Consider the following 27,199-nt stretch of genomic DNA (forward strand, 5'->3'; position numbering starts at 1 on the left):
CCCCTTCTGGCCTGAAGTCAGAATGGTGTTGTATGTGCTGATTACCTGTTAAGAGGAATCTTCCAAGTGTGACATCACTCTCCCCGTGAGGAAAGCGATGCCACTGTGACAACCAGGACCCTTGGGCGTCACATACCTATGATAAAAATTACAGATCACTAAATTCTTTGTAGGTGAGAAAACTTGCAAAATAGGCAGTCTTTCCATGAACTGTTGTAAAACCATAAAAAAAGTGAAATTCCAAGTTGTGAGATAGCAAAATGCAAAAAATGTCATGGAGGGTGAATACTTTTGCAAGCCACTGTATACAGTATATATATATATATATATATATATATATATATATATATATATATATATATATATATATATCAAATATATATGTGGTATGTATTTTTTTAAGCTCATTGTGTAGTATTATGACAAGTTAACTTAATTCTGGCGCTAGATACAGTTACAAAGATATCAAAATTATACTGTATTTATATATATTTTCCATTTTTCTTTCTGGCCCTGCCGCCGCACTAGACAGGAGGAAGAAGGCAGTCTGATGTCCTGATCATGAGCTGTAGTAAGAGGCAGGGACAGAGCAGCACAGCAGCAGAGCACGCCACCCCTATACTTATATTACCCCACTGCAGCTCGTGATCAGTACATCAGACCACCCATCCCTCCTGTCTAGTGCAGCGGCAGCGATCTTAGGCTGGGTTCACATTGCGTTAACAGCAGCCCGTTCAACACATATGTTAACGGGCTGCTGTTAACGCAAGTGCCGGTATGACTGCCCGCTAGCGCAGATAGAGCATCTGCTAGCTCTATCTGCGCTAGCAGTGATGGTCCCGGAAACGCTGCAGCCCGTGTCTCAGGGTCCGTCACTCAATGACGGAACATCGCTAGCGCACGCCTATTGTGGGCTTGTGCAAGCGATGCGTCCGACATTGCATTCAATGGCGGCGTTAACAGACTATGTTACACCGCGTTATGCCGCGGTGTAACGTAGTCCGTTTAACGGACACGCAGAACGCAATGTGAACCTAGCCTTAGCAGTGCAATATAATCGTGTGTGCAAGGAATGCCGAGGCTGCATGGCATGCTGGCTGCTGAAAAAAAAATACACGTCTTCCACTAATCAGAATACAGTTTTAACAGAGATTTACAGCAATAACCCACAATTAAATTGACACCATAATTTCAGACAATGGGACATATTTATCAAGACTGCCTTAATCTTAGACTAGCCCTTCTTAAAATTCTCCAGATTAAAGTGATTTATGCTGTTTTATAAATCTGGCAAATTCCAAGTTTACACCACCTATTGGTTGACTTGTTTTTTAACATTTTTTTTGTAAAAGTTTTATTTGTACATGCCAAAAATATGAAACGAATAACGTTCTTATTAACTAGACCCTTATATATTCTTGATGAATGTATCCCAACATCTAACTAAATATTTGCTGTTAAGTAATTTTAGTATTTGGTTGCATGTAGCAGGTTGTTATGAGTTTTTTATGACTCTACTTCTCCTTGGAACATTAATTAAAAGCAATATTTCTATTGACATTGTCAATTTTCTGTGAAAGTTAATGACTATGATCTCTAGCTGTACAAATAAAAATGCAATACAGAAGCAACCGCTGTGTTATCTTCACTTGTTAATATGTGACCAGACAATTGTGCTATGGCAGTAAAAGGAAGTGACATGTAATCACTGCTGTCGCAGCCATTTAGTCTTTCTTAGAGTATCAGTGATATCCTGGCAAATTGTTCATAGAACATGGTTGATGTAAAATGATGAAACCAGTGATTTGCTTGTTCGTATTTATTCAATGGCTGCCAACCGTGGCGATGTCAACATGTGGAAACAGAAGCTACACTCTGAATATGATTATATTGAATCACACATCAACAGAATGGAATGTAGAATATATTAAAATCGCCGTAGAACTAGGCCTGTCTATGATCCAAAATGACCTAAGAAATGGAGGTAAGACCTATTTATTTTATCATACTGTCATATTTTTTATTCTGTATTTAATTTGTTAATAATTTGATGCCAAGTACGGATGTTATGCATAATCAGAATGAGAATTTATTGTGCTAAAAAAGTCCTGTGCAACATCTAACAAAGTGTGAAACGTAGCACAAAGCAGTTACATGTGTGACTCCTGAGCATTCTTGTGTCTGGAAACAAGGGGGGACATAAAAGTATAGCCACATTAGTTATATCTGCACACAATTGAGTGAACTGATGGAATATTATGTCATCTGATATTTATTTGTATTTATGTATTACTTAATGTAGATATGAAGTTCTGTGGGATTGGTGAAATGATCCTCGTTTAGCTTTTTGTCTTTTAGTTGTTTTTTTTTACAAATTAGAAAAATTAAAGTTGAACTCTCAGATGAACCATTTGCACAGTCACATGAAAGCTTGTTTTTTGGGGGGGCTGAGTTGTAATTTTGAATGACATCATTCATTTTACCCTACAATACATTGTTAAACAAGTAAAAGATTCCAAATGTGGTGAGATTGTAGAAAAAACACAGTTCTATAAGGTTATGTTCCCACCATAAGCTTTTTGGTGAGTTTTTGATGTCTCAGATTTTCTTCAACTATTAAGTAAAATAGGTTGCTTGCATTTTTTCAAAAATTCGCTGCATCAAAAACTCACCAAAAACTCCTTGTGGGAACATAACCCAATTGTTGTTAATTTTTAAGTCTTCATTGTGTCGGAAAAATGAACTAGCAATATGATTCTCCGCATCAGTCGGCTCACAGAGATACAAAATATACGGTATGTACGGTACAGAAATGTGTAAAAAAATTGTTTGTGTCTCCATTTTCTGACACCTCTAACTTTTTACATTTTTCTGTCAATGGAGCTGTGGCAAGATTATGTAATTATTGATGGGGAATGGGGATGGCACTTTAATATCTGTTATTACATAGCTGTAGGGAGGTGTGACATTTAATTTATTTTATAGATCGAACTTTTATAGATAAGGTTGGTACCAAATATGCTTATTTTTTAAAAATTGTGTTCGGACTGTAATGAAAACCCATCTGACTCCAGCGATTGCGCTACTGGGTGGGCGATGGTCACCAGTGCATGTGCACCACTGATCATACTATTTAAATGCTGCTGTCAGTGATTGATAGCAGCATATAAGTTGTTAAACAGAAGCAGTAAGATAGAACGAATATGATATGGATTCAGTTTCTGAGCCTGCTCCACATAAGGAGATACCAGAAAGTCATATGATTTAAAGGGGCTAAATGCAAAAAAATAGATGAGTTTTCGGGTGTTGTTTTTAAGCCAGCGGTAGAGTAGCTCCCAAAACTAAGCCTTGATTTTAAGGGGATTTCCTTCGATTACAACTTATCACCTATTGACAGTTTTTGTGTTAAGCGTCTGTTAACTGGAGGTCTCATTGATCAAGAAAACGAGTGCCCATGTGCGCTGACCCTCCATTCACTGTCTATGGGGCTGAAAAAAGCCAACTACAGCAAGCCCCTGATATTTATAACAGTGCTCTCATAATCGTCTAAGGGGTACTTCCGTCTGTCTGTAACGAAAATCCCGCATCGCTGATCCCTGCAGGCCGCGACCTGCAGGCCGCGACCAATCAGCGACAGGCACAGTCCGGCCGCGAATTCGCCCCTCCCCACTTCCGTCAGTGCCCGCTCCATTCTCCCCTCCAGTCAGCGCTCACACAGGGTTAATGGCAGTATTAACAGACCGCGTTATGCCACGGTGTAACGCACTCCATTAACGCTGCTTATTAACCCTGTGTGACCAACTTTTTACTATTGATGCTACCTGTACAGCATCAATAGTAAAAAGATCTAATGTTAAAAGTAATAATTAAAAAAATCGTGCTATTCTCACCTTCGGTTGTCCACCGATGCGCACGATGCTGCCGTCAGCTTCCGTTCCCAGTGATGCATTGCGAAATTACCCAGATGACTTAGCAGTCTCGCAAGACCAGTAAGTTATCTGGGTAATTTCGCAATGCATCACTGGGAACGGAAGCTGGCGGCAGCATCGCGTGCATCGGGACAGCTTCAGTAGACACCGGAGGGTGAGTATATAACAATTTTTTATTTTAATTCTTTTTTTTAACAGGGGTATGGTGCCCACACTGCTATATAGTACTTGGGTTGTGTTATATACTGCGTGGCTGATATATAATACATGGCCAGTGTTATATCCTGCGTGGGCTGTGTTATTTACTACGTGGGCTGTGTTGTATACTACGTGGCAGTGCTATATACTACGTGGGCTGTGTTATATACTACGTGGACAGTGTTATATACTACATGACCAGTGTTATATACTGTTTGGGCTGTGTTATATACTACGTGGGCTGTGTTATATACTGCGTGGGCTGTGTAATATACTGCGTGGGCTGTGTAATATACTGCGTGGGCTGTGTTGTATACTGCGTGGGCTGTGTTATATACTACATGGGCTGTGCTATATATTACGTGGGCTGTGTAATATACTGCATGGGCTGTGTTATATTCTGCGTGGACTGTGTTATATATTGCGTGGGCTGTGCTATATATTACGTGGGCTGTGTTATATACTATGTGGCTGTGTTATATACTACGTGGCTGCTATATACTATGTGGCTCCTATATACTACGTAGCTGTGCTATATACTACGTGGCTGTCTGTGTTACGTGGGCTGTGCTCTATACTATGTGGCTGCTATATACATACATACATATTCTAGAATACCCGATTTGTTAGAATCGGGCCACCATCTAGTGATACATAATCACTGTCAGCAGAAGGAGGAATCAAGTTGAGAAGGGAATTTGGACCCTTTTCATGGGGATGAAAAGTTTGGCTTCACTGTGGAATCTAATGAGCAGTTGGGCCATGAGTGACTACAAAATGAACGGGAGCGCTTCATAGAATGAAGAGAGGTTTAGAAAATGTGGAACTCTGTTGTGAATTCTGTTCTGGAGCTCCCTCCTGTGGCTGCTAATGGTATTTTTGTGAGTTCTGCCCTTGGGCTCCCTCTGGTGGTTTCGAGTGGAACTGCTGCTCCTTTAGCTGGCTGTAGCAGCTGCATTCACTGATCGCCTTGCCTGGGTTTGTTATTTAAACCTGCTCTGGGCTTTAGTTCATGCCAGCTGTCATTGTCTTAGGTTGGATTTTGATCTCTCCTTGGATTTCTCATATGGCCTGTCCTGTTCAGCAAAAGATAAGTTTCTGAGTTCTTGTTTGTCCATTTGCTTTGTACTCTATTGCTTTGCAAATATTTCTCATTTTGTCCAGCTTGTCGCTATGTCATATTCAGGCTAGCTGGAAGCTCTGGGGTAGCAGATTTGCCCCTCCACACCGTGAGTCGGTGTGGAGTTCATTTTTGTAAACTCTGCATGGATTTTGTAGTTTTTAATACTGACCGCACAGTATCCTTTTCTCTCTGTCTATCAAGTTTAGTATTGGCCTCCTTTGCTGAAAACTGATTTCATTTCTGTGTATGTCATTTCCCTCTCCACTCACAGTCAATATTTGTGGGGGGGCTATCTTTCCTTTTGGGGTTTTCTCTGAGGCAAGATAGCTTTCTATTTCCTTCTTTATGGGTAGTTAATTCTTAGGCTGTGAAGAGGTGTCTAGGGTCAGGAACATCCCACGGCTATTACTAGTGTTGTTGTTAGGATTAGGGACTGCGGTCAGTAGAGATACCACCTCCTCAGAGCTCGTCCCATGTTGCGTTTTAGCCACCAGGTCATTTCAGTGTGGCCTCTTAACCACCAGGTCATAACAGGACTCCATCTACAATGAAAATATAATAATGGTAAGGAAATGGTAAATAAATGACCATAAAAGTAGCTTTACAATAGATCACATGTACGAGCTTATGTATACAAGCAAAGAGCTTGTACAGCAGTGCATGAGGGCAATACAGCTCATAGGTGGGACCTGCCATAATGGCTTTGTCCAGTGTAGCATAATATGGTAATACAAAGTTATTATTCCCTAGTGTGATGAGACCAATGGTGTCACTGATGCTGCCTAGGGGGCGCTCTCAAGGGGCAAGGGAACGAGCGCAGGGAGTGCAGGAACAAGGCACGCTATGCGCAAGGACCTGACACTAAGCAGTGAGCACAGGACCTGGCACTGAGCAGTCACATGAACAGGGAGGTGGAGTCACTGCGCGTGAGTGCAGGGAAGGTAACTGAGTGCACAGAGAGTAAGGCACAGACAGTAAAACGTGGTCAAAAAAGCCGAGGGTCAAAAGCCAGACGAGAGGGCAGTACCTAGGGATAAGACAAAAAGTAAACGGAGACAAGCCAAGGGGTTAGATAACCAGAAAGGACAGGGCAGTACAAAGCAGGATTCAGAGGCAAGAGTCAGGGGACAAAGCGGGTCATACACAGCAAAGCACACAAGCACAGAGGAACAAAGTTTACGGACGAGTAACCTGGGTCAGCAACCTCAAACTGAGAAAACAGAAGTATCACCGACACATATTCCGGACCTGCCAACATTAAATAGCCGCCCCAGAACCAAAGAGAGGCAAACAAAAATTAACCCTGACCTGACCAGGAAGGAGGTGGAACCATCCTGTCCAGAGTCATGACACCTAGTAGCTTGGCTAGTACACTATTCTATTTTCTAGTAGTCTACAATTATACAGTGATTTTATTCTGTTGGATTCATACCACCTAGAGAACATTTACTGCAGCTGCATTTACTTCTAGAGAGTCTTCACTTTATTATTTGATTGACAGGAAAGGAGCTTCGCCTCCTATTATAATATATTGTGAGCATGATTGTTAAAGGGAATCTGTCACCCCCGGGATGTATATGACCTATTAATATGGACATATAGGTGATAAAATGTTACACTATTCCTACCTGTATGCCTCATATAAATGGTCTTGTTGAGAAACCTTATATTCTTTCTTTATGTTAATGATTTCTTCCAGGCACTGGGACAAGCGGTCCTGTAAGAAATCCTGGCCTCCTCTCATTGTAATACTTACCCCCTCCCTTCAGTGTCAGTTATGGCCTCGGAATCCTGCGCCTGCGCCCTGCACTGCCTCCACAATACATACCTTTTTCTCCCTTCTATGGGCACTGCATTCAGGGATCTTCTGTGCAGGTGCCAGTGACTTCCACTCCAGTGACCTCCGGCATGCTCGCCGATAAGGTGCTCTCCCCACTTCCTCCCTGCATAGTCATCACCATGTACACATGGTTCCTAGCGATGACTGTGCATGAAGGAAGTGGGGAGAGCATATTATTGGAGCGCACACTGGAGGTCGCAATGACTCGCCGACACCTGAATGATCCTTGAATGCAGTGCCAATAGAAGGGAGGAAAAGGTACGTATTGTGGAGGGAGTGCAAGGCACAGGCACAGGATTCCAGGGTCGTAACTGATGCTGAAGGGAGGGGGTAGTATTGCAGTGAGGACAAGAGGCAGGGATTTCTTCCAGGCACCAAGACCCAGTACAGACAGCCAGACCTGAATGGACAAATGTAGATCCAAAAGATCTCCTGAAGGTGGCTAAAGGAGTTGAAGAAACCAGAACAATAAGACGACCTTTCAAGTATGCTGGAGCACAAGGAAAACAGTGGAGACATAGTAAGGGACCTAAGGACTTAGAAACAGTGAAGTGCTGGAATTGTGGAGAAAATGGACCAATCACCACCTCCTTCAACTTCAGACTAGGAAACTGGCAACCCAGTGACAAATGCGTGCCCTGTTCTTGTCCCCTCCGGACCTGGTCCTGCTTTGATGACCACCATAACAATGCAGGGGGGAAAGAGGCAGAATTTTTGATTGACACTGGGGCAGCCGGGACTGTGGTTCACAAAGACTTGATAATGCCAGACATGAATATTAACGAGACTGTGGAATGTGTAGGGGTAGACGGACAAGTGACTGAAGCCCCTATGGCTAAACAAGACTAAAATTACGAGATAGCCAAGAGGTGCTTACAAAACGTATTGTTAGTGACAATACCCCTTTGAATTTGCTGGGAGAAGATGTGTTGAGTGATATCCAGGCCACTATACAGTACTCTCCTGAGGGTATTACAGTCACAAGTCCCCTCTCAGATAAACACGTGTGTAAGATTACAAAACAGTATTGAAGCAAGCATGTTATATACAGTTATATGAAAAAGTTTGGGCACCCCTATTAATCTTAAGCTTAAAGTTTTATAAAAATTGTTTTTTTTGCAACAGCTATTTCAGTTTCATATGTCTAATAACTGTTGGACACAGTAATGTTTCTGCCTTGAAATGAGGTTTATTGTACTAAAAGAAAATGTGCAATCTGCATTCAAACAGAATTTGACAGGTGCATAAGTATGGGCACCTCACCAGAAAAGTGACATTAATATTTAGTAGATCCTCCTTTTGCAAAAATAACAGCCTCTAGTCGCTTCCTGTAGCTTTTAATGAGTTCCTGGATCCTGGATGAAGGTATTTTTGACCATTTCTCTTTTACAAAACAATTCCAGTTCAGTTAAGTTTGATGGTCGCCGAGCATGGACAGCCCTCTTCAAATGATCCCACAGATGTTCAATGATATTCAGGTCTGGGGACTGGGATGGCCATTCCAGAACAGTGTAATTGTTCCCCTGCATGAATGCCTGAGTAGATTTGGAGCAGTGTTTTGGATCATTGTCTTGCTGAAAGATCCATCCCCTGCGTAACTTCAACTTTGTCACTGATTCATGAACATTATTGTCAAGAATCTGCTGATACTGAGAGGAATCCATGCGTTTCTCAACTTTAACAAGATTCCCGGTGCCGGCATTGGCCACACAGCCCCAAAGCATGATGGAACCTCCACCAAATTTTACTGTGGGTAGCAAGTGTTTTTCTTGGAATGCTGTGTTTTTTTGCTGCCATGCATAACGCCTTTTTGTATGACCAAACAACTCAATCTTACATAGTTACATAGTTATTGAGGTTGAAGGAAGACTTTAAGTCCATCTAGTTCAACCCATAGCCTAACCTAACATGCCCTAACATGTTGATCCAGAGGAAGGCAAAAAAAAACCATGTGGCAAAGAGTAACTCCACCATGGGGAAAAAAATTCCTTCCCGACTCCACATACGGCAATCAGACTAGTTCCCTGGATCAACGCCTTATCAAGGAATCTAGTGTATATACCCTGTAATATTATACTTTTCCAGAAAGGTATCCAGTCCCCTCTTAAATTTAATTAATGAATCACTCATTACAACATCATACGGCAGAGAGTTCCATAGTCTCACTGCTCTTACAGTAAAGAATCCGCGTCTGTTATTATGCTTAAACCTTCTTTCCTCCAGACGTAGAGGATGCCCCCTTGTCCCTGTCTCAGGTCTATGATTAAAAAGATCATCAGAAAGGTCTTTGTACTGTCCCCTCATATATTTATACATTAAAATAAGATCACCCCTTAGTCTTCGTTTTTCCAAACTAAATAGCCCCAAGTGTAATAACCTATCTTGGTATTGCAGACCCCCCAGTCCTCTAATAACCTTGGTCGCTCTTCTCTGCACCCGCTCTAGTTCAGCTATGTCTTTCTTATACACTGGAGACCAGAACTGTACACAGTATTCTAAGTGTGGTCGAACTAGTGACTTGTATAGAGGTAAAATTATGTTCTCCTCATGAGCATCTATGCCTCTTTTAATACATCCCATTATTTTATTTGCCTTTGTAGCAGCTGCCTGACACTGGCCACTGAATATGAGTCTGTCATCCACCCATACACCCAGGTCTTTTTCATTGATGGTTTTGCCCAGAGTTTTAGAATTAAGCACATAGTTATACATATTATTACTTCTACCCAAGTGCATGACCTTACATTTATCCCCATTAAAGCTCATTTGCCATTTATCAGCCCAAGCTTCTAGTTTACATAAATCATCCTGTAATATAAAATTGTCCTCCCCTGTATTGATTACCCTACAGAGTTTAGTGTCATCTGCAAATATTGAAATTCTACTCTGAATGCCCCCTACAAGGTCATTAATAAATATGTTAAAAAGAAGAGGGCCCAATACTGACCCCTGTGGTGCCCCACTGCTAACCGCGACCCAGTCCGAGTGTGCTCCATTAATAACCACCCTTTGTTTCCTATCCCTGAGCCAGCTCTCAACCCACTTACACATATTTTCCCCTATCCCCATTATTCTCATTTTATGTATCAACCTTTTGTGTGGCACCGTATCAAAAGCTTTGGAAAAGTCCATATACACTACGTCCACTGGGTTCCCTTGGTCCAGTCCGGAACTTACCTCTTCATAGAAGCTGATCAAATTAGTCTGACATGAGCGGTCCCTAGTAAACCCGTGCTGATACTGGGTCATGAGGTTATTCCTCTTCAGATACTCCAGTATAGCATCCCTTAGAATGCCCTCCAGGATTTTACCCACAGTAGAGGTTAAACTTACTGGCCTATAATTACCGAGTTCAGTTTTTGCCCCTTTTTTGAATATTGGCACCACATTTGCTATACGCCAGTCCTGTGGTACAGACCCTGTTATTATGGAGTCTTTAAAGATTAAAAATAATGGTCTATCAATGACTGTACTTAGTTCCTGCAGTACTCGGGGGTGTATCCCATCCGGGCCCGGAGATTTGTCAATTTTAGTGATTTTTAGACGCCGCTGTACTTCTTGCTGGGTTAAGCAGGTGACATTTAATGGGGAATTTTTATCACTAGTCATTTTGTCTGCCATGGGATTTTCTTTTGTAAATACTGATGAAAAAAAGTCATTTAGCATATTGGCTTTTTCCTCATCCTCATCCACCATTTCACCCAGACTATTTTTAAGGGGGCCAACACTGTCATTTTTCAGTTTCTTACTATTTATATATTTAAAGAATATTTTGGGATTATTTTTACTCTCTCTGGCAATGAGTCTCTCTGTCTCAATCTTTGCTGCCTTGATTTGCTTTTTACAGAATTTATTTAATTTTCTGTATTTATTTAATGCCTCATCACTACCTACTTCCTTTAATTCTCTAAATGCTTTCTTTTTGTCCCTTATTGCGCCCCTAACAGCTCTATTTAGCCATATTGGTTTCTGTTATGGTTCTCAATGGCAAGAGAACATAGCCCAGCAAACATACGAACTAGCTCTTGGAAGGATGGAAACTAAACTGACCATGAACTAAACCTGCCGCACAACTAACAGTAGCCGGGTAGCGTAGCCTGCGTTTTATCCCTAGACGCCCAGCGCCGGCCGGAGGACTAACTAATCCTGACAGAGGAAAATATAGTCCTGGCTCACCTCTAGAGAAATTTCCCCGAAAGGCAGACAGAGGCCCCCACAAATATTGGCGGTGATTTTAGATGAAATGACAAACGTAGTATGAAAATAGGTTTAGCAAAATTGAGGTCCGCTTACTAGATAGCAGGAAGACAGAAAGGGCACTTTCATGGTCAGCTGAAAACCCTATCAAAATACCATCCTGAAATTACTTTAAGACTCTAGTATTAACTCATAACATCAGAGTGGCAATTTCAGATCACAAGAGCTTTCCAGACACAGAAACGAAACTACAGCTGTGAACTGGAACAAAATGCAAAAACAAACAAGGACTAAGTCCAACTTAGCTGGGAGTTGTCTAGCAGCAGGAACATGCACAGAAAGGCTTCTGATTACAATGTTGACCGGCATGGAAGTGACAGAGGAGCAAGGCTAAATAACGACTCCCACATCCTGATGGAAACAGGTGAACAGAGAGGATGATGCACACCAGTTCAATTCCACCAGTGGCCACCGGGGGAGCCCAAAATCCAATTTCACAACAGTACCCCCCCCTCAAGGAGGGGGCACCGAACCCTCACCAGAACCACCAGGGCGATCAGGATGAGCCCTATGAAAGGCACGGACCAAATCGGAGGCATGAACATCAGAGGCAGTCACCCAAGAATTATCCTCCTGACCGTATCCCTTCCATTTGACCAGATACTGGAGTTTCCGTCTGGAAACACGGGAGTCCAAGATTTTTTCCACAACGTACTCCAACTCGCCCTCAACCAACACCGGAGCAGGAGGCTCAACGGAAGGCACAACCGGTACCTCATACCTGCGCAATAATGACCGATGAAAAACATTATGAATAGAAAAAGATGCAGGGAGGTCCAAACGGAAGGACACAGGGTTAAGAATCTCCAATATCTTGTACGGGCCGATGAACCGAGGCTTAAACTTGGGAGAAGAAACCCTCATAGGGACAAAACGAGAAGACAACCACACCAAGTCCCCAACACAAAGCCGAGGACCAACCCGACGCCGGCGGTTGGCAAAAAGCTGAGTCTTCTCCTGGGACAACTTCAAATTGTCCACTACCTGCCCCCAAATCTGATGCAACCTCTCCACCACAGCATCCACTCCAGGACAATCCGAAGATTACACCTGACCAGAAGAAAATCGAGGATGAAACCCCGAATTACAGAAAAAGGGAGACACCAAGGTGGCAGAACTGGCCCGATTATTGAGGGCAAACTCCGCTAAAGGCAAAAAAGCAACCCAATCATCCTGATCCGCAGACACAAAACAACTCAAATATGTCTCCAAGGTCTGATTCGTCCGCTCGGTCTGGCCATTAGTCTGAGGATGGAAAGCAGACGAGAAAGACAAATCTATGCCGATCCTAGCACAGAATGCTCGCCAAAATCTAGACACGAATTGGGTACCTCTGTCAGAAACGATATTCTCCGGAATACCATGCAAACGGACCACATTTTGAAAAAACAGAGGAACCAACTCGGAAGAAGAAGGCAACTTAGGCAGGGGAACCAAATGGACCATCTTAGAGAAACGATCACACACCACCCAGATGACAGACATCTTCTGAGAAACAGGAAGATCCGAAATAAAATCCATCGAGATGTGCGTCCAGGGCCTCTTCGGGATAGGCAAGGGCAACAACAATCCACTAGCCCGAGAACAACAAGGCTTGGCCCGAGCACAAACGTCACAAGACTGCACGAAGCCTCGCACATCTCGAGACAGGGAAGGCCACCAGAAGGACCTTGCCACCAAATCCCTGGTACCAAAGATTCCAGGATGACCTGCCAACGCAGAAGAATGAACCTCAGAAATGACTTTACTGGTCCAATCATCAGGAACAAACAGTCTACCAGGTGGGCAACGATCAGGTCTATCCGCCTGAAACTCCTGCAAGGCCCGCCGCAGGTCTGGAGAAACGGCAGACAATATCACTCCATCCTTAAGGATACCTGTAGGTTCAGAATTACCAGGGGAGTCAGGCTCAAAACTCCTAGAAAGGGCATCCGCCTTAACATTCTTAGAACCCGGCAGGTAGGACACCACAAAATTAAACCAAGAGAAAAACAACGACCAGCGCGCCTGTCTAGGATTCAGGCGTCTGGCGGACTCAAGATAAATTAGATTTTTGTGGTCAGTCAATACCACCACCTGATGTCTAGCCCCCTCAAGCCAATGACGCCACTCCTCAAAAGCCCACTTCATGGCCAAAAGCTCCCGATTCCCAACATCATAATTCCGCTCGGCGGGCGAAAATTTACGCGAGAAAAAAGCACAAGGTCTCATCACGGAGCAATCGGAACTTCTCTGCGACAAAACCGCCCCAGCTCCGATTTCAGAAGCGTCGACCTCAACCTGAAAAGGAAGAGCAACATCAGGCTGATGCAACACAGGGGCGGAAGAAAAGCGGCGCTTAAGCTCCCGAAAGGCCTCCACAGCAGCAGGGGACCAATCAGCAACATCAGCACCCTTCTTAGTCAAATCAGTCAATGGTTTAACAACATCAGAAAAACCAGCAATAAATCGATGATAAAAGTTAGCAAAGCCCAAAAATTTCTGAAGACTCTTAAGAGAAGAGGGTTGCGTCCAATCACAAATAGCCTGAACCTTGACAGGATCCATCTCGATGGAAGAGGGGGAAAAAATATATCCCAAAAAGGAAATCTTTTGAACCCCAAAAACGCACTTAGAACCCTTCACACACAAGGAATTAGACCGCAAAACCTGAAAAACCCTCCTGACCTGCTGGACATGAGAGTCCCAGTCATCCGAAAAAATCAAAATATCATCCAGATACACAATCATAAATTTATCCAAATAATCACGGAAAATGTCATGCATAAAGGACTGAAAGACTGAAGGGGCATTTGAAAGACCAAAAGGCATCACCAAATACTCAAAGTGGCCCTCAGGCGTATTAAATGCGGTTTTCCACTCATCCCCCTGCTTAATTCGCACCAAATTATACGCCCCACGAAGATCTATCTTAGAGAACCACTTGGCCCCCTTTATGCGAGCAAACAAATCAGTAAGCAGTGGCAAAGGATACTGATATTTAACCGTGATTTTATTCAAAAGCCGATAATCAATGCACGGCCTCAAAGAGCCATCTTTCTTAGCCACAAAGAAAAAACCGGCTCCTAAGGGAGATGACGAAGGACGAATATGTCCCTTTTCCAAGGACTCCTTTATATATTCTCGCATAGCAGCATGTTCAGGCACAGACAGATTAAATAAACGACCCTTAGGGTATTTACTACCCGGAATCAAATCTATGGCACAATCGCACTCCCGGTGCGGAGGTAATGAACCAAGCTTAGGTTCTTCAAAAACGTCACGATATTCAGTCAAGAATTCAGGAATCTCAGAGGGAATAGATGATGAAATGGAAACCACAGGTACGTCCCCATGCGTCCCCTTACATCCCCAGCTTAACACAGACATAGCTTTCCAGTCAAGGACTGGGTTATGAGATTGCAGCCATGGCAATCCAAGCACCAACACATCATGTAGGTTATACAGCACAAGAAAGCGAATAATCTCCTGGTGATCCGGATTAATCCGCATAGTTACTTGTGTCCAGTATTGTGGTTTATTGCTAGCCAATGGGGTGGAGTCAATCCCCTTCAGGGGTATAGGAGTTTCAAGAGGCTCCAAATCATACCCACAGCGTTTGGCAAAGGACCAATCCATAAGACTCAAAGCGGCGCCAGAGTCGACATAGGCATCCGCGGTAATAGATGATAAAGAACAAATCAGGGTCACAGATAGAATAAACTTAGACTGTAAAGTGCCAATTGAAACAGACTTATCAAGCTTCTTAGTACGCTTAGAGCATGCTGATATAACATGAGTTGAATCACCGCAATAGAAGCACAACCCATTTTTTCGTCTAAAATTCTGCCGTTCACTTCTGGACAGAATTCTATCACATTGCGTATTCTCTGGCGTCTTCTCAGTAGACACCGCCAAATGGTGCACAGGTTTGCGCTCCCGCAGACGCCTATCGATCTGGATAGCCATTGTCATGGACTCATTCAGACCCGCAGGCACAGGGAACCCCACCATAACATCCTTAATGGCATCAGAGAGACCCTCTCTGAAATTCGCCGCCAGGGCGCACTCATTCCACTGAGTAAGCACAGCCCATTTACGGAATTTCTGGCAGTATATTTCAGCTTCGTCTTGCCCCTGAGATAGGGACATCAAGGCCTTTTCCGCCTGAAGTTCTAACTGAGGTTCCTCATAAAGCAACCCCAAGGCCAGAAAAAACGCATCCACATTGAGCAACGCAGGATCCCCTGGAGCCAATGCAAAAGCCCAATCCTGAGGGTCGCCCCGGAGCAAAGAAATCACAATCCTGACCTGCTGAGCAGGATCTCCAGCAGAGCGAGATTTCAGGGACAAAAACAACTTGCAATTATTTTTGAAATTTTGAAAGCAAGATCTATTCCCCGAGAAAAATTCAGGCAAAGGAATTCTAGGTTCAGATATAGGAACATGAACAACAAAATCTTGTAAGTTTTGAACTTTCGTGGTGAGATTATTCAAACCTGCAGCTAAACTCTGAATATCCATTTTAAACAGGTGAACACAGAGCCATTCCAGGATTAGAAGGAGAGAGAGAGAGAAAGGCTGCAATATAGGCAGACTTGCAAGAGATTCAATTACAAGCACACTCAGAACTGAGAAAAAAAAAAAAAATCTTCAGCAGACTTCTCTTTTCTCTCCTTTCTCTGTCAATTAATTTAACCCTTTAGGGCCGGTCAAACTGTTATGGTTCTCAATGGCAAGAGAACATAGCCCAGCAAACATACGAACTAGCTCTTGGAAGGATGGAAACTAAACTGACCATGAACTAAACCTGCCGCACAACTAACAGTAGCCGGGTAGCGTAGCCTGCGTTTTATCCCTAGACGCCCAGCGCCGGCCGGAGGACTAACTAATCCTGACAGAGGAAAATATAGTCCTGGCTCACCTCTAGAGAAATTTCCCCGAAAGGCAGACAGAGGCCCCCACAAATATTGGCGGTGATTTTAGATGAAATGACAAACGTAGTATGAAAATAGGTTTAGCAAAATTGAGGTCCGCTTACTAGATAGCAGGAAGACAGAAAGGGCACTTTCATGGTCAGCTGAAAACCCTATCAAAATACCATCCTGAAATTACTTTAAGACTCTAGTATTAACTCATAACATCAGAGTGGCAATTTCAGATCACAAGAGCTTTCCAGACACAGAAACGAAACTACAGCTGTGAACTGGAACAAAATGCAAAAACAAACAAGGACTAAGTCCAACTTAGCTGGGAGTTGTCTAGCAGCAGGAACATGCACAGAAAGGCTTCTGATTACAATGTTGACCGGCATGGAAGTGACAGAGGAGCAAGGCTAAATAGCGACTCCCACATCCTGATGGAAACAGGTGAACAGAGAGGATGATGCACACCAGTTCAATTCCACCAGTGGCCACCGGGGGAGCCCAAAATCCAATTTCACAACAGGTTTCCTCCTATTTCTAGTATGTTTATTCCCATACGGTATATACTGTGCACAGGTCCTATCCAGGATGCTAATAAACGTCTCCCATTTTCTTTGTGTATTTTTGTGTCTCAGGATATCGTCCCAGTTAATTGCACCAAGATCCTCTCTCATCCGTTGGAAATTTGCCCTCCTGAAGTTTAGTGTCCTTGTCACCCCCCTACTACCCATCTTATTAAAGGTTACATGAAAACTTATTATTTTGTGATCACTATTCACCAAGTGACTCCCAACCCTTATATTTGATATGCGGTCTGGCCTGTTGGTTAATATTAGGTCTAGCAGTGCCCCCCTCCTTGTTGGGTCCTGAACCAGCTGTGAAAGGTAATTGTCTCTCATAGTTGTCAAAAACCGATTACCTTTGCTGGAACTGCCGGTTTCTGTTCCCCAATCTATTTCAGGGTAGTTGAAGTCCCCCATAATAATGACTTCTCCTTGAGTCGCAGCTTCATCTATTTGCTTTACGAGGATATTCTCCATTGCTTCCATTATTTTTGGAGATTTATAACAAACCCCTATCAGTAATTTATTATTTTTTCCCCCTCCCCTTATCTCCACCCACAGGGACTCTACATTTTCATTAAATTCACCTATATTATCACGCAGGATGGGTTTTAAGGAAGATTTTACATATAGACACACCCCTCCCCCTCGCTTATCTGTACGGTCATTTCTGAACAGGCTATAGCCCTGCAAGATAACAGCCCAGTCATGGCTCTCATCCAGCCACGTCTCAGATATCCCCACCATATCATAATTATGCTCCAACAACATTAGTTCTAATTCATTCATTTTGTTGGCGAGGCTTCTGGCATTAGTATACATGCACTTGATGTTCCTCTCTGTACCTCTATTCTTTCTTAAATTACTAACTGTTCTAACCCCACCCCCCATGCCACCGCCACCCCCAACTTCCTTATTTGTGCCCAGCTCTCTATCTGCACTATCTTCCCCTCCTATAAAATGAATACCCTCCCCCCCAATCCCTAGTTTAAACACTCCTCCAACCTTCTAACCATTTTCTCCCCCAGCACAGCTGCACCTTCCCCATTGGTTTCATCAGTCCACAGGACCTTCTTCCAAAAATAAATTGGCTTCTCCAAATGTGCTTTTGCATACCTCAGCCGACTCTGTTTGTGGCGTGCTTGCAGAAACGGCTTCTTTCGCATCACTCTCCCATACAGCTTCTCTTTGTGCAAAGTGTGTTGTATAGTTGACCGATGCACAGTGACACCATCTGCAGCAAGTTGATGCTGCAGCTCTCTGGAGGTGGTCTGAGGATTGTCCTTGACTGATCTCACCATTCTTCTTCTCTGCCTTTCTGATGTTTTTCTTGGCCTGCCACTTCTGGCCTTAACAAGAACTGTACCTGTGTTCTTCCATTTCCTTACTATGTTCCGCACAGTGGAAATTGACAGGTTAAATCTCTGAGACAGCTTTTTCTATCCTTCCCCTGAACAACTATGTTGAATAATCTTTGTTTTCAGATCATTTGACAGTTGTTTTGAGGAGCCCATAACGCCACTCTTCAGAGGAGATTCAAACAGGAGAACAACTTGCAAGTGGCCACTTTAAGTAGCTTTTCTCATGATTTCAAGCTCAATGAGGTTACAAAACCAAAAAAAGGGCTTTAGTAAGTCAGTAAAAAGTAGGTAGGAGTATTTAAAACAAGAAAATGATAAGGGTGACCAAACTTATGCACCTGTCAAATTTTGTTTGAATGCAGATTACATTTTCTGTTAGTACAATAAACCTCATTTCAAGGCAGAAACATTACTGTGTCCAACAGTTATTAGATATATGAAACTGAAATAGCTGTTGCAAAAAAAAAACAATTTTTATAAAACAGTAAGCTTAAGATTAATAGGGGTGCCCAAACTTTTTCATATAACTGTAATAATTAATAGAATTTACCACAATGGAGATGAAAAATAGCAAACATGCATAAAGGACTTATAAAGAGACCAACTGCCAACAATTATGAACAAACAAGAAGAAAAATAAGCAGCCATATAGTCCCATAAAATATACTTTATTAAACAGCATTAAAACCATACAATCAGATACAAAGATGCAAACAGGGGAATGAACATGTGCTACAATGGCAGGGCTGGCGTCAGCACCCGGCGCACCCGGGCAAGTGCCGGGGCCCTGGTGAGATGGAGGGGGGGCCACTCACGCTGTCTGGGATACATTGGCCGCTTGCCAGCTATTTTTCCTGCCACCGGCCCTTTAAATCTGCGGGCACGGCGGTTCTACAGGTGCGGACAGCGTGAACTGGCACAACCATCTCAGACTCAGTCAGGGCAGGCAGGTACATAGGGGTTAAGAACGCAGCGTGACATTGTTTGTGGGCGGAGAGAGCATGATCTCCTGCTCTGCTCTCCCGCCCCTGGCTGCACTGCTGAACTTATCAGATTCCGAAGGAGCTCCTACCCACGCGTGCCTGACTGAGTGCAATCAATGTGATATCGCTGTATTCTGATGGTCTGGGTGGGCTGCTGAAGCTCGTGCAGTCATGCCTCATCTGTGCACAGCACAACCCAGGTAAAACAGTAAAAGTCCCTAAGAAAGCGACACTCAGGCCTCTCTACCTGTTTCAGAGACTGCAGATTGACTACATACAGCTACCCAAGGTAGGAGTGTATGAAAAATGTCCTAGTATGTGTAGATCTCTTCTCTGGTTGGCCGGAAGCCTATCCGGTAAAATGTGCAAATGCTAAAACGACTGCAGACAAACTGATCAAAGAACTGATCTGCAGGTATGGTGTCCCAGAAACCATAGAATGCAATAGGGGTACACACTTCACGGGAGAATTCATGCAGGCCCTGGGAATACAGCAAGCATTTCATACACCATATAGACCACAAAGCCCCAACACCCATATATACACCACCCCAGCACCTGTATATACAGTGGGGCAAAAAAGTATTTAGTCAGTCAGCAATAGTGCAAGTTCCACCACTTAAAAAGATGAGAGGCGTCTGTAATTTACATCATAGGTAGACCTCAACTATGGGAGACAAACTGAGAAAAAAAAATCCAGAAAATCACATTGTCTGTTTTTTTAGCATTTTATTTGCATATTATGGTGGAAAATAAGTATTTGGTCAGAAACAAAATTTCATCTCAATACTTTGTAATATATCCTTTGTTGGCAATGACAGAGGTCAAACGTTTTCTGTAACTCTTCACAAGGTTGCCACACACTGTTGTTGGTATGTTGGCCCATTCCTCCATGCAGATCTCCTCTAGAGCAGTGATGTTTTTGGCTTTTCGCTTGGCAACACGGACTTTCAACTCCCTCCAAAGGTTTTCTATAGGGTTGAAATCTGGAGACTGGCTAGGCCACTCCAGGACCTTGAAATGCTTCTTACGAAGCCACTCCTTCGTTGCCCTGGTGGTGTGCTTTGGATCATTGTCATGTTGAAAGACCCAGCCACGTTTCATCTTCAATGCCCTTGCTGATGGAAGGAGGTTTGCACTCAAAATCTCACAATACATGGCCCCATTCATTCTTTCATGTACCCGGATCAGTCGTCCTGGCCCCTTTGCAGAGAAACAGCCCCAAAGCATAATGTTTCCACCACCATGCTTTACAGTAGGTATGGTGTTTGATGGATGCAACTCAGTATTCTTTTTCCTCCAAACACGACAAGTTGTGTTTCTACCAAACAGTTCCAGTTTGGTTTCATCAGACCATAGGACATTCTCCCAAAACTCCTCTGGATCATCCAAATGCTCTCTAGCAAGCTTCAGACGGGCCCGGACATGTACTGGCTTAAGCAGTGGGACACGTCTGGCACTGCAGGATCTGAGTCCATGGTGGCGTAGTGTGTTACTTATGGTAGGCCTTGTTACATTGGTCCCAGCTCTCTGCAGTTCATTCACTAGGTCCCCCCGCGTGGTTCTGGGATTTTTGCTCACCGTTCTTGTGATCATTCTGACCCCACGGGGTGGGATTTTGCATGGAGCCACCGATCGAGGGAGATTATCAGTGGTCTTGAATGTCTTCCATTTTCTAATTATTGCTCCCACTGTTGATTTCTTCACTCCAAGCTGGTTGGCTATTGCAGATTCAGTCTTCCCAGCCTGGTGCAGGGCTACAATTTTGTTTCTGGTGTCCTTTGACAGCTCTTTGGTCTTCACCATAGTGGAGTTTGGAGTCAGACTGTTTGAGGGTGTGCACAGGTGTCTTTTTATACTAATAACAAGTTTAAACAGGTGCCATTACTACAGGTAATGAGTGGAGGAAAGAGGAGACTCTTAAAGAAGAAGTTACAGGTCTGTGAGAGCCAGAAATCTTGATTGTTTGTTTCTGACCAAATACTTATTTTCCACCATAATATGCAAATAAAATGCTAAAAAACAGACAATGTGATTTTCTGGATTTTTTTTTCTCAGTTTGTCTCCCATAGTTGAGGTCTACCTATGATGTAAATTACAGACGCCTCTCATCTTTTTAAGTGGTGGAACTTGCACTATTGCTGACTGACTAAATACTTTTTTGCCCCACTGTACATCAGCCCCCAGCACCTGTGTATACATCAGCCCCAGCACCCGTATATACACCAGCCCCTAGCACCTGTATATACCCACCCCCAGCACCCATATTTACCCAGCCCCAGCACCTGTGTATACACCTGCCCCCAGCACCTGTATATACATCAGCCCCAGCACCTGTGTATACACCAGCCCCCAGCACCTGTATATACAATAGCCCCCAGCACCCGTATATACCCAGCACCTGTATATACACCAGCCCCAGCACCTGTATATACACAAGCCCCAGCACCTGTATATACATCAGCCCCAGCACCTGTGTATACACCAGCCCCAGCACCTGTATATACACAGCCACCCCCGGTGATCTCTGTGCCTCCCAGCTATGTGCCCCCCTGTGATCTTTGTGCTCCCTCTGTGATCTCTGTGCCCCCCTCTGATCTTCGTGCCACCCCCCAGGTGATCTATGAGCCTCACCCGGTGATCTACGTGCCTCCCTGGTGATGCCTTTCCCCCCAGTGCTGTATATCCCCCTTTTTTGTTTCCTGCTCTACTCACCGTCCGAGCCAGGGACCCGTTCCTGTGCACGCCCGACAATGGAAGCACCTCAGCTGTTCATCCTCCCCCCATGTCAGCGACCTCGGTGAGTCCCCCTATGGAAACTTTGTTTATGTATGTACAGCACTTGCACTATCACCTGTATACTGTATGTAGACTGCTGTATATACAATATATAGGTGATACTGGCTGCTAAATCTGTGTATAACCACATTATCACCTGTATAATGTATATACATGTAAAGTTGTGCGTATATATATATAAATATATATATATATATATATATATATATATATATATAAAATGTACAGATGTTTATATAGTATGTTGCTATGTATATAGTATGGAATCCATACTATATACACTGGTCCATCTCTACACTATATACTAGGAAGAAAATTAGAGCAGCACAAAGAAAGAGTACGGGTGCAGAGCCCCCCAGGCAAATACCAAACCTCAATTATAAAAATCCAGAAAAAATTGGAGGCAGCACACCGTTTGTAGTGAAAAGGAGCTATTTAATCAGCCCAGAAAGCGACGTTTCGGTCCCAACAGGAACCTTTCTCAGGCTGCCTCCAATTTTTCTGGATTTTTACACTATATACTATGTACACAGCTCCACTCTATATTCCTTACCACAGTATATATTGTGAAGCTATGTATACTCCTACTGTCCTGTATACATGGTTTAATTCTTATTATGTGTGTGTATGTGTGTGTGTATGTATTGTGATGCAGTGACCCCTGTTACAGGTAGGGAGCGCTGCATGCTCTCCCCAGAATACGTATGGGTCCCAACAGGAACCTTTCTCAGGCTGCCTCCAATTTTTCTGGATTTTTACACTATATACTATACTAGATGGTGGCCCGATTCTAATGTATCGGGTATTCTAGAATATGTAGGTAGTATATAGCACAGGCTACATACTATATTGCACAGTGACGTAGTATATAACACAATCAATGTAGTATATAACATAGCTACATAGTATATAACAGAGCTACGTAGTATGTAACACAGCGTACATAGTATATAGCAGAGCTACATAGTATATAACACAGCCACGTAGTATATAACATAGCCACGTAGTGTATTGCACAGGTATGTAGTATATTGGTCAGCCACGTAGTATATAGCAGAGTCACGTAGTATATAACATAGCCACGTAGTATATTGTAGAGCCACGTAGTATATTGCACAGGCACGTAGTATATTGCACAGCCACGTAGTATATAACACAGTCACGTAGTGTATTGCACAGCTACGTAGTGTATTGCTCAGGTATGTAGTATATTGGTCAGCGACATAGTATATAGCAGAGCCACGTAGTATATAACATAGCCACGTAGTATATTGCACAGCCACATAGTATATAACAGAGCCACGTAGTATATTGCACAGTCGACGTAGTGTATAACAGAACCGACACAGCCACATAGTATATAACACACAGCACGTAGTATATTGCACAGCCACGTAGTATATTGGCCAGTCACGTTGTATAATGCACAGTCACGTTGTATATTGCCCAGCTACATAGTATATAGCACAGAGATGTAGTATATAACAGAGCCCACGCAGTATGTAACACAGCCCACATAGTATATAGCAATGTGGGCACTATATGCATGGTTAAAAAAGACTTAAAATAAAAAATAAACATATACTCACCTTTCGAAGGCCCCTTGAAGTCCTGGCGCCGGTGTGCGGTGCACGCGGCAGCTTCCGGTCCCAGGGTTAGTATGAGCGCAGGACCTGTGATGATGTTACAGTCACATGACCGTGATGTCATGGCAGGTCCTTCTTGCATAGCATCCTTGGCGCCGGAACCTGCCGCTTGCACTGCCGAGGACAGCGCGCGACGTCGGAGGGTGAGAATAACCTTTTTTTTCATTATTATTATTATTATTATTATTATTTGTAACATTAGATCTTTTTACTATTGATGCTGCATACGCAGCATCAATAGTAAAAAGTTGGTCACACAGGGTTAATAGCTGCGTTAACGGAGTGCGTTACACCGCGGTCCGTTAACACTGGCATTAACCCTGTGTGAGCGCTCAGCGCTGACTGCAGGGCAGTAAAGCAGCGGCCATTTCACTGCCAGACTATGGCCATCACTGATTGGTCGTGGCAATGGTCGTGGGCGTTTTGCCACGACCAATCAGCGACTTGGATTTCCATGACAGACAGAGGCCGTGACCAATGAATATCCGTGACAGACAGAAGGACAGACAGAAAGACGGAAGTGACCCTTAGACAATTATATAGTAGATACACAGCTCCACTCTATATTCCTTACCACTGTATATATTGTGAAGCTGTGTATACTCCTCCTGTCCTGTATACATGGTTTAATTCTCAGTATCTGCACTTATTATGTGCGTGTATGTGTGTGTGTATGTATTGTGATGCAGTGACCCCTGTTACAGGTAGGGGGCGCTGCATGGTCTCCCCAGAATAAGCATGGAGGCGTATTAAGGCCATAGCAATGCATGGCAGTTGCAGGCATAACTATGGTGATGAGACAAAGTCCGGCATTATTGTGAATGGCGGTTATGTGTGTCGCAGAAGAAGATACTCTTCGCTGTAAGCCTGAAGTAAGGTTGTTCTGGGACCTGTAGTCCCACAAGTAATTGTGTTGTTTTAGAGGGAGGCTGGCAGGGCTAGTTTTAGAGCTGGGCGAATCTGACTAGCCACACACACACACCACCCATCTATGGGAGTGGTTACAGCTTGATAATGTGACCAGGGTGTGGGTCACATGGTTCCTGTGTATGGACCTGAATGCTTCTTGTCTTGTGTTGGGAGGTCCAGAGTGGGGACTGGATCCCTGAAGAGCACCTGGTGAGGCCATGGACCTGAGTGGCCTGGGTGTTGGGAGGTCCAGAGTGTAGACCGGATTCCTGAAGAGCACCTGGTGAGACTGTGGTCCAGAGTGGCCTCTGTGTTGGGAGGTCCTGTGTGTGTGGACCAGATCCATGAAGAGCATGAGGTGAGGCCAAGGACCTGCAGAGCCAGTGACAGCTACTTTGTTGGGGAAGCTACCATCCTTTGGTGGGTCTGGAACTGACTGATTTGTACCTGCCAAGCAAGTTGGTGATCCCCGTAAGGCAGCTTTCCCAGGGAGAGAGGACTGACAAGGAGTCAGTGGGTGGAGCAGGAGCTCCCGTAAGGTACTTCCATAGACTGTTGGTGCTTATTATGTTCTATGAGCTGTGTGGTCACCCACGGCAACTGGTCAGAGGAGGACCAGCGTGGTTAGTTGCTGCAAACTAATGATGTGAAACCTAATGTCATATCCTGATACAGTGTGTAATGGACTGTTCTCGGTACGGTTTATGGCTCTTAAATAAACCGCATAGACTGTTTTGTGCAAAAAGTGTTCCTGTGTACCTTGAATCCTGTTGCTAAGCGAGTATTCCCCTATACGATAGTGAGCGCTATCTCGCAGTATGTATATATAATAAGTTGTGAAAAAAGTGGCAGACTCTTTATCAGCCCATGTGGCAACGTTTCAGATCCATAACATAACCTTTTTCTGCTGGGGAACTGAAATCTTACCACATTGGGCTAATAAAGAGTCCACCCCTCCCCGCTTGCTCAGTGCCCCAGAACTTGCGATACTTACCTCTTCCCGCTCCTCCGCTGCTCCGTCTTCTGACTGATGTCTCAGGTCAGAGGGTGCAGTGTTGTCACGTCTGTGTGCCCTCTACCTAAACAGTCACAGTGCAGGGAGCCGGAAGACACATACACTGAGGAGTCCGGAGCAGAGCAGCGGCCAGCGAGGAGAGGTGAGGATTTCAGGTTTTTTTTAAATCATATACTGTATGGAGCAAAATATAGGGTCCATCCTGTATGGAGTAAGGTATGGGGCTCATTATACTGAATGGAATATTATATGGGGCGCATTATACTGTTTTCAGCATTATATGGGGCTCGTTATACTGTTTGGAGCATTTTATGGGGCTCATTATACAGCATGGAGAAATATATGGGGATCATTATTCTGTATGGAGCATTATATGGGGCACATTATTCTGTATGGATCAATATATAGGGCTCATTATACTGTATGGAGCACTATGTGGTACCCTTAATACTGTATGGATCATTATATGGGGGCTTATTATTCTGTATGGAGCAATATATGGGGCTCATTATTCTGTAGGGAGCAATATATGGGGCTCATTATACTGTATGGAGCACTATGTGGTACCCATTATACTGTATGGAGCAATATATGGGGCTCATTATACTGTATGGAGCAATATATGGGGCATTGTTGTGAATTCTGTTTGTGGGCTCCCTCTGGTGGCTACTGGTGGTACTGGTTGACTTCTGTCTTCTATCTCCTGTGCACCTGTTCCCATCAGGAAATGGGAGTTTCCTATATAGTCTGGCTTCTCACTCATTTACTTGCCGGCTATCAATGTTACCAGAGCTCCTCTGTTGCTTGCTACCTGCTCCAAGTCTGCTGAGTCAGATAAGTTTGATCATTTGTACCTTTTGTCCAGCGTGCATTTATATTATTCTTGCTGCTGGAAGCTCTAGTGAACTGAAATGACCACTCCGGTGTCATGAGTTGATACCGGAGTTTAAAGTCATTTCAGGATGGTATTTTGTAGGGTTTTGAGTTGACCGCGAAGTCCACTTTTGTATTTTCTGCTATCTAGTTAGTGGGCCTCTCTTTGCTGAACCTGTATTCATACTGCGTATGTGTTTTCTTCTTAACTAACCGTCATTATATGTTGGGGGCTACTATTACTTTGGGGTTTTCTCTGGAGGCAAGCCAGGTCTGTGTTTCCTCTAGTAGGGGTAGCTAGATCTCCGGCTGGTGCGAGACGTCTAGGGATAAAACGCAGGCACGTTCCCCGGCCACTGGTAGTTGTGCGTTAGGTTCAGCATCGCGGTCAGCTTAGATTCCATCTTCCTAGAGCTAGTCCTGTTTTTGCCTATGTCCCTGCCATTGGGAATCATGACAGTATAGCCGGCCAAAATGTGTTAAGTATTGGCTGAAGAAGGAGAGAAAGGAAGTCTCTGACACCTTTTTTTTTTTTTTTACTCTGAAGTCTGTTTAGCCATAATTGCAGTCTGCTTCTTTCCCTCCTCTTAATCCCTGAATGGCTCAGATCTCAGCTGCTGAAAAATGGATATCCAGAGTTTAGCTTCAAATCTGAATAATCTTGCTTCTAAGGTTCAAAATATACAAGATTTCGTCATACATGCTCCTATGTCTGAACCTAAAATTCCTATACCAGAGTTTTTTTCTGGAGATAGATCTCGTTTTTTGAATTTCAAGCACAATTGTAAATTGTATCTTT

The 27,199-nt window shown here is 43.7% G+C and overlaps 1 protein-coding gene across 3 annotated transcripts in view; it reads left to right on the forward strand.

The window, feature by feature from the left end:
• Window positions 1-1,698: 1,698 nt before the first annotated feature.
• The window catches only part of GUCY2C (guanylate cyclase 2C), a 1,047,636-nt gene continuing 1,022,135 nt past the window's right edge, over window positions 1,699-27,199 (forward strand). For all 3 annotated transcript variants that reach the window (XM_077277787.1, XM_077277788.1, XM_077277789.1), the window contains exon 1: window positions 1,699-1,984. In XM_077277787.1, coding sequence (XP_077133902.1) covers window positions 1,789-1,984 — 196 coding nt within the window. In that variant the 5' untranslated portion in view covers window positions 1,699-1,788. The remainder of the gene's footprint in view (window positions 1,985-27,199) is intronic.

Source organism: Ranitomeya variabilis, chromosome 8 (genome assembly GCF_051348905.1).
Source record: "Ranitomeya variabilis isolate aRanVar5 chromosome 8, aRanVar5.hap1, whole genome shotgun sequence".
Taxonomy (NCBI): domain Eukaryota; kingdom Metazoa; phylum Chordata; class Amphibia; order Anura; family Dendrobatidae; genus Ranitomeya; species Ranitomeya variabilis.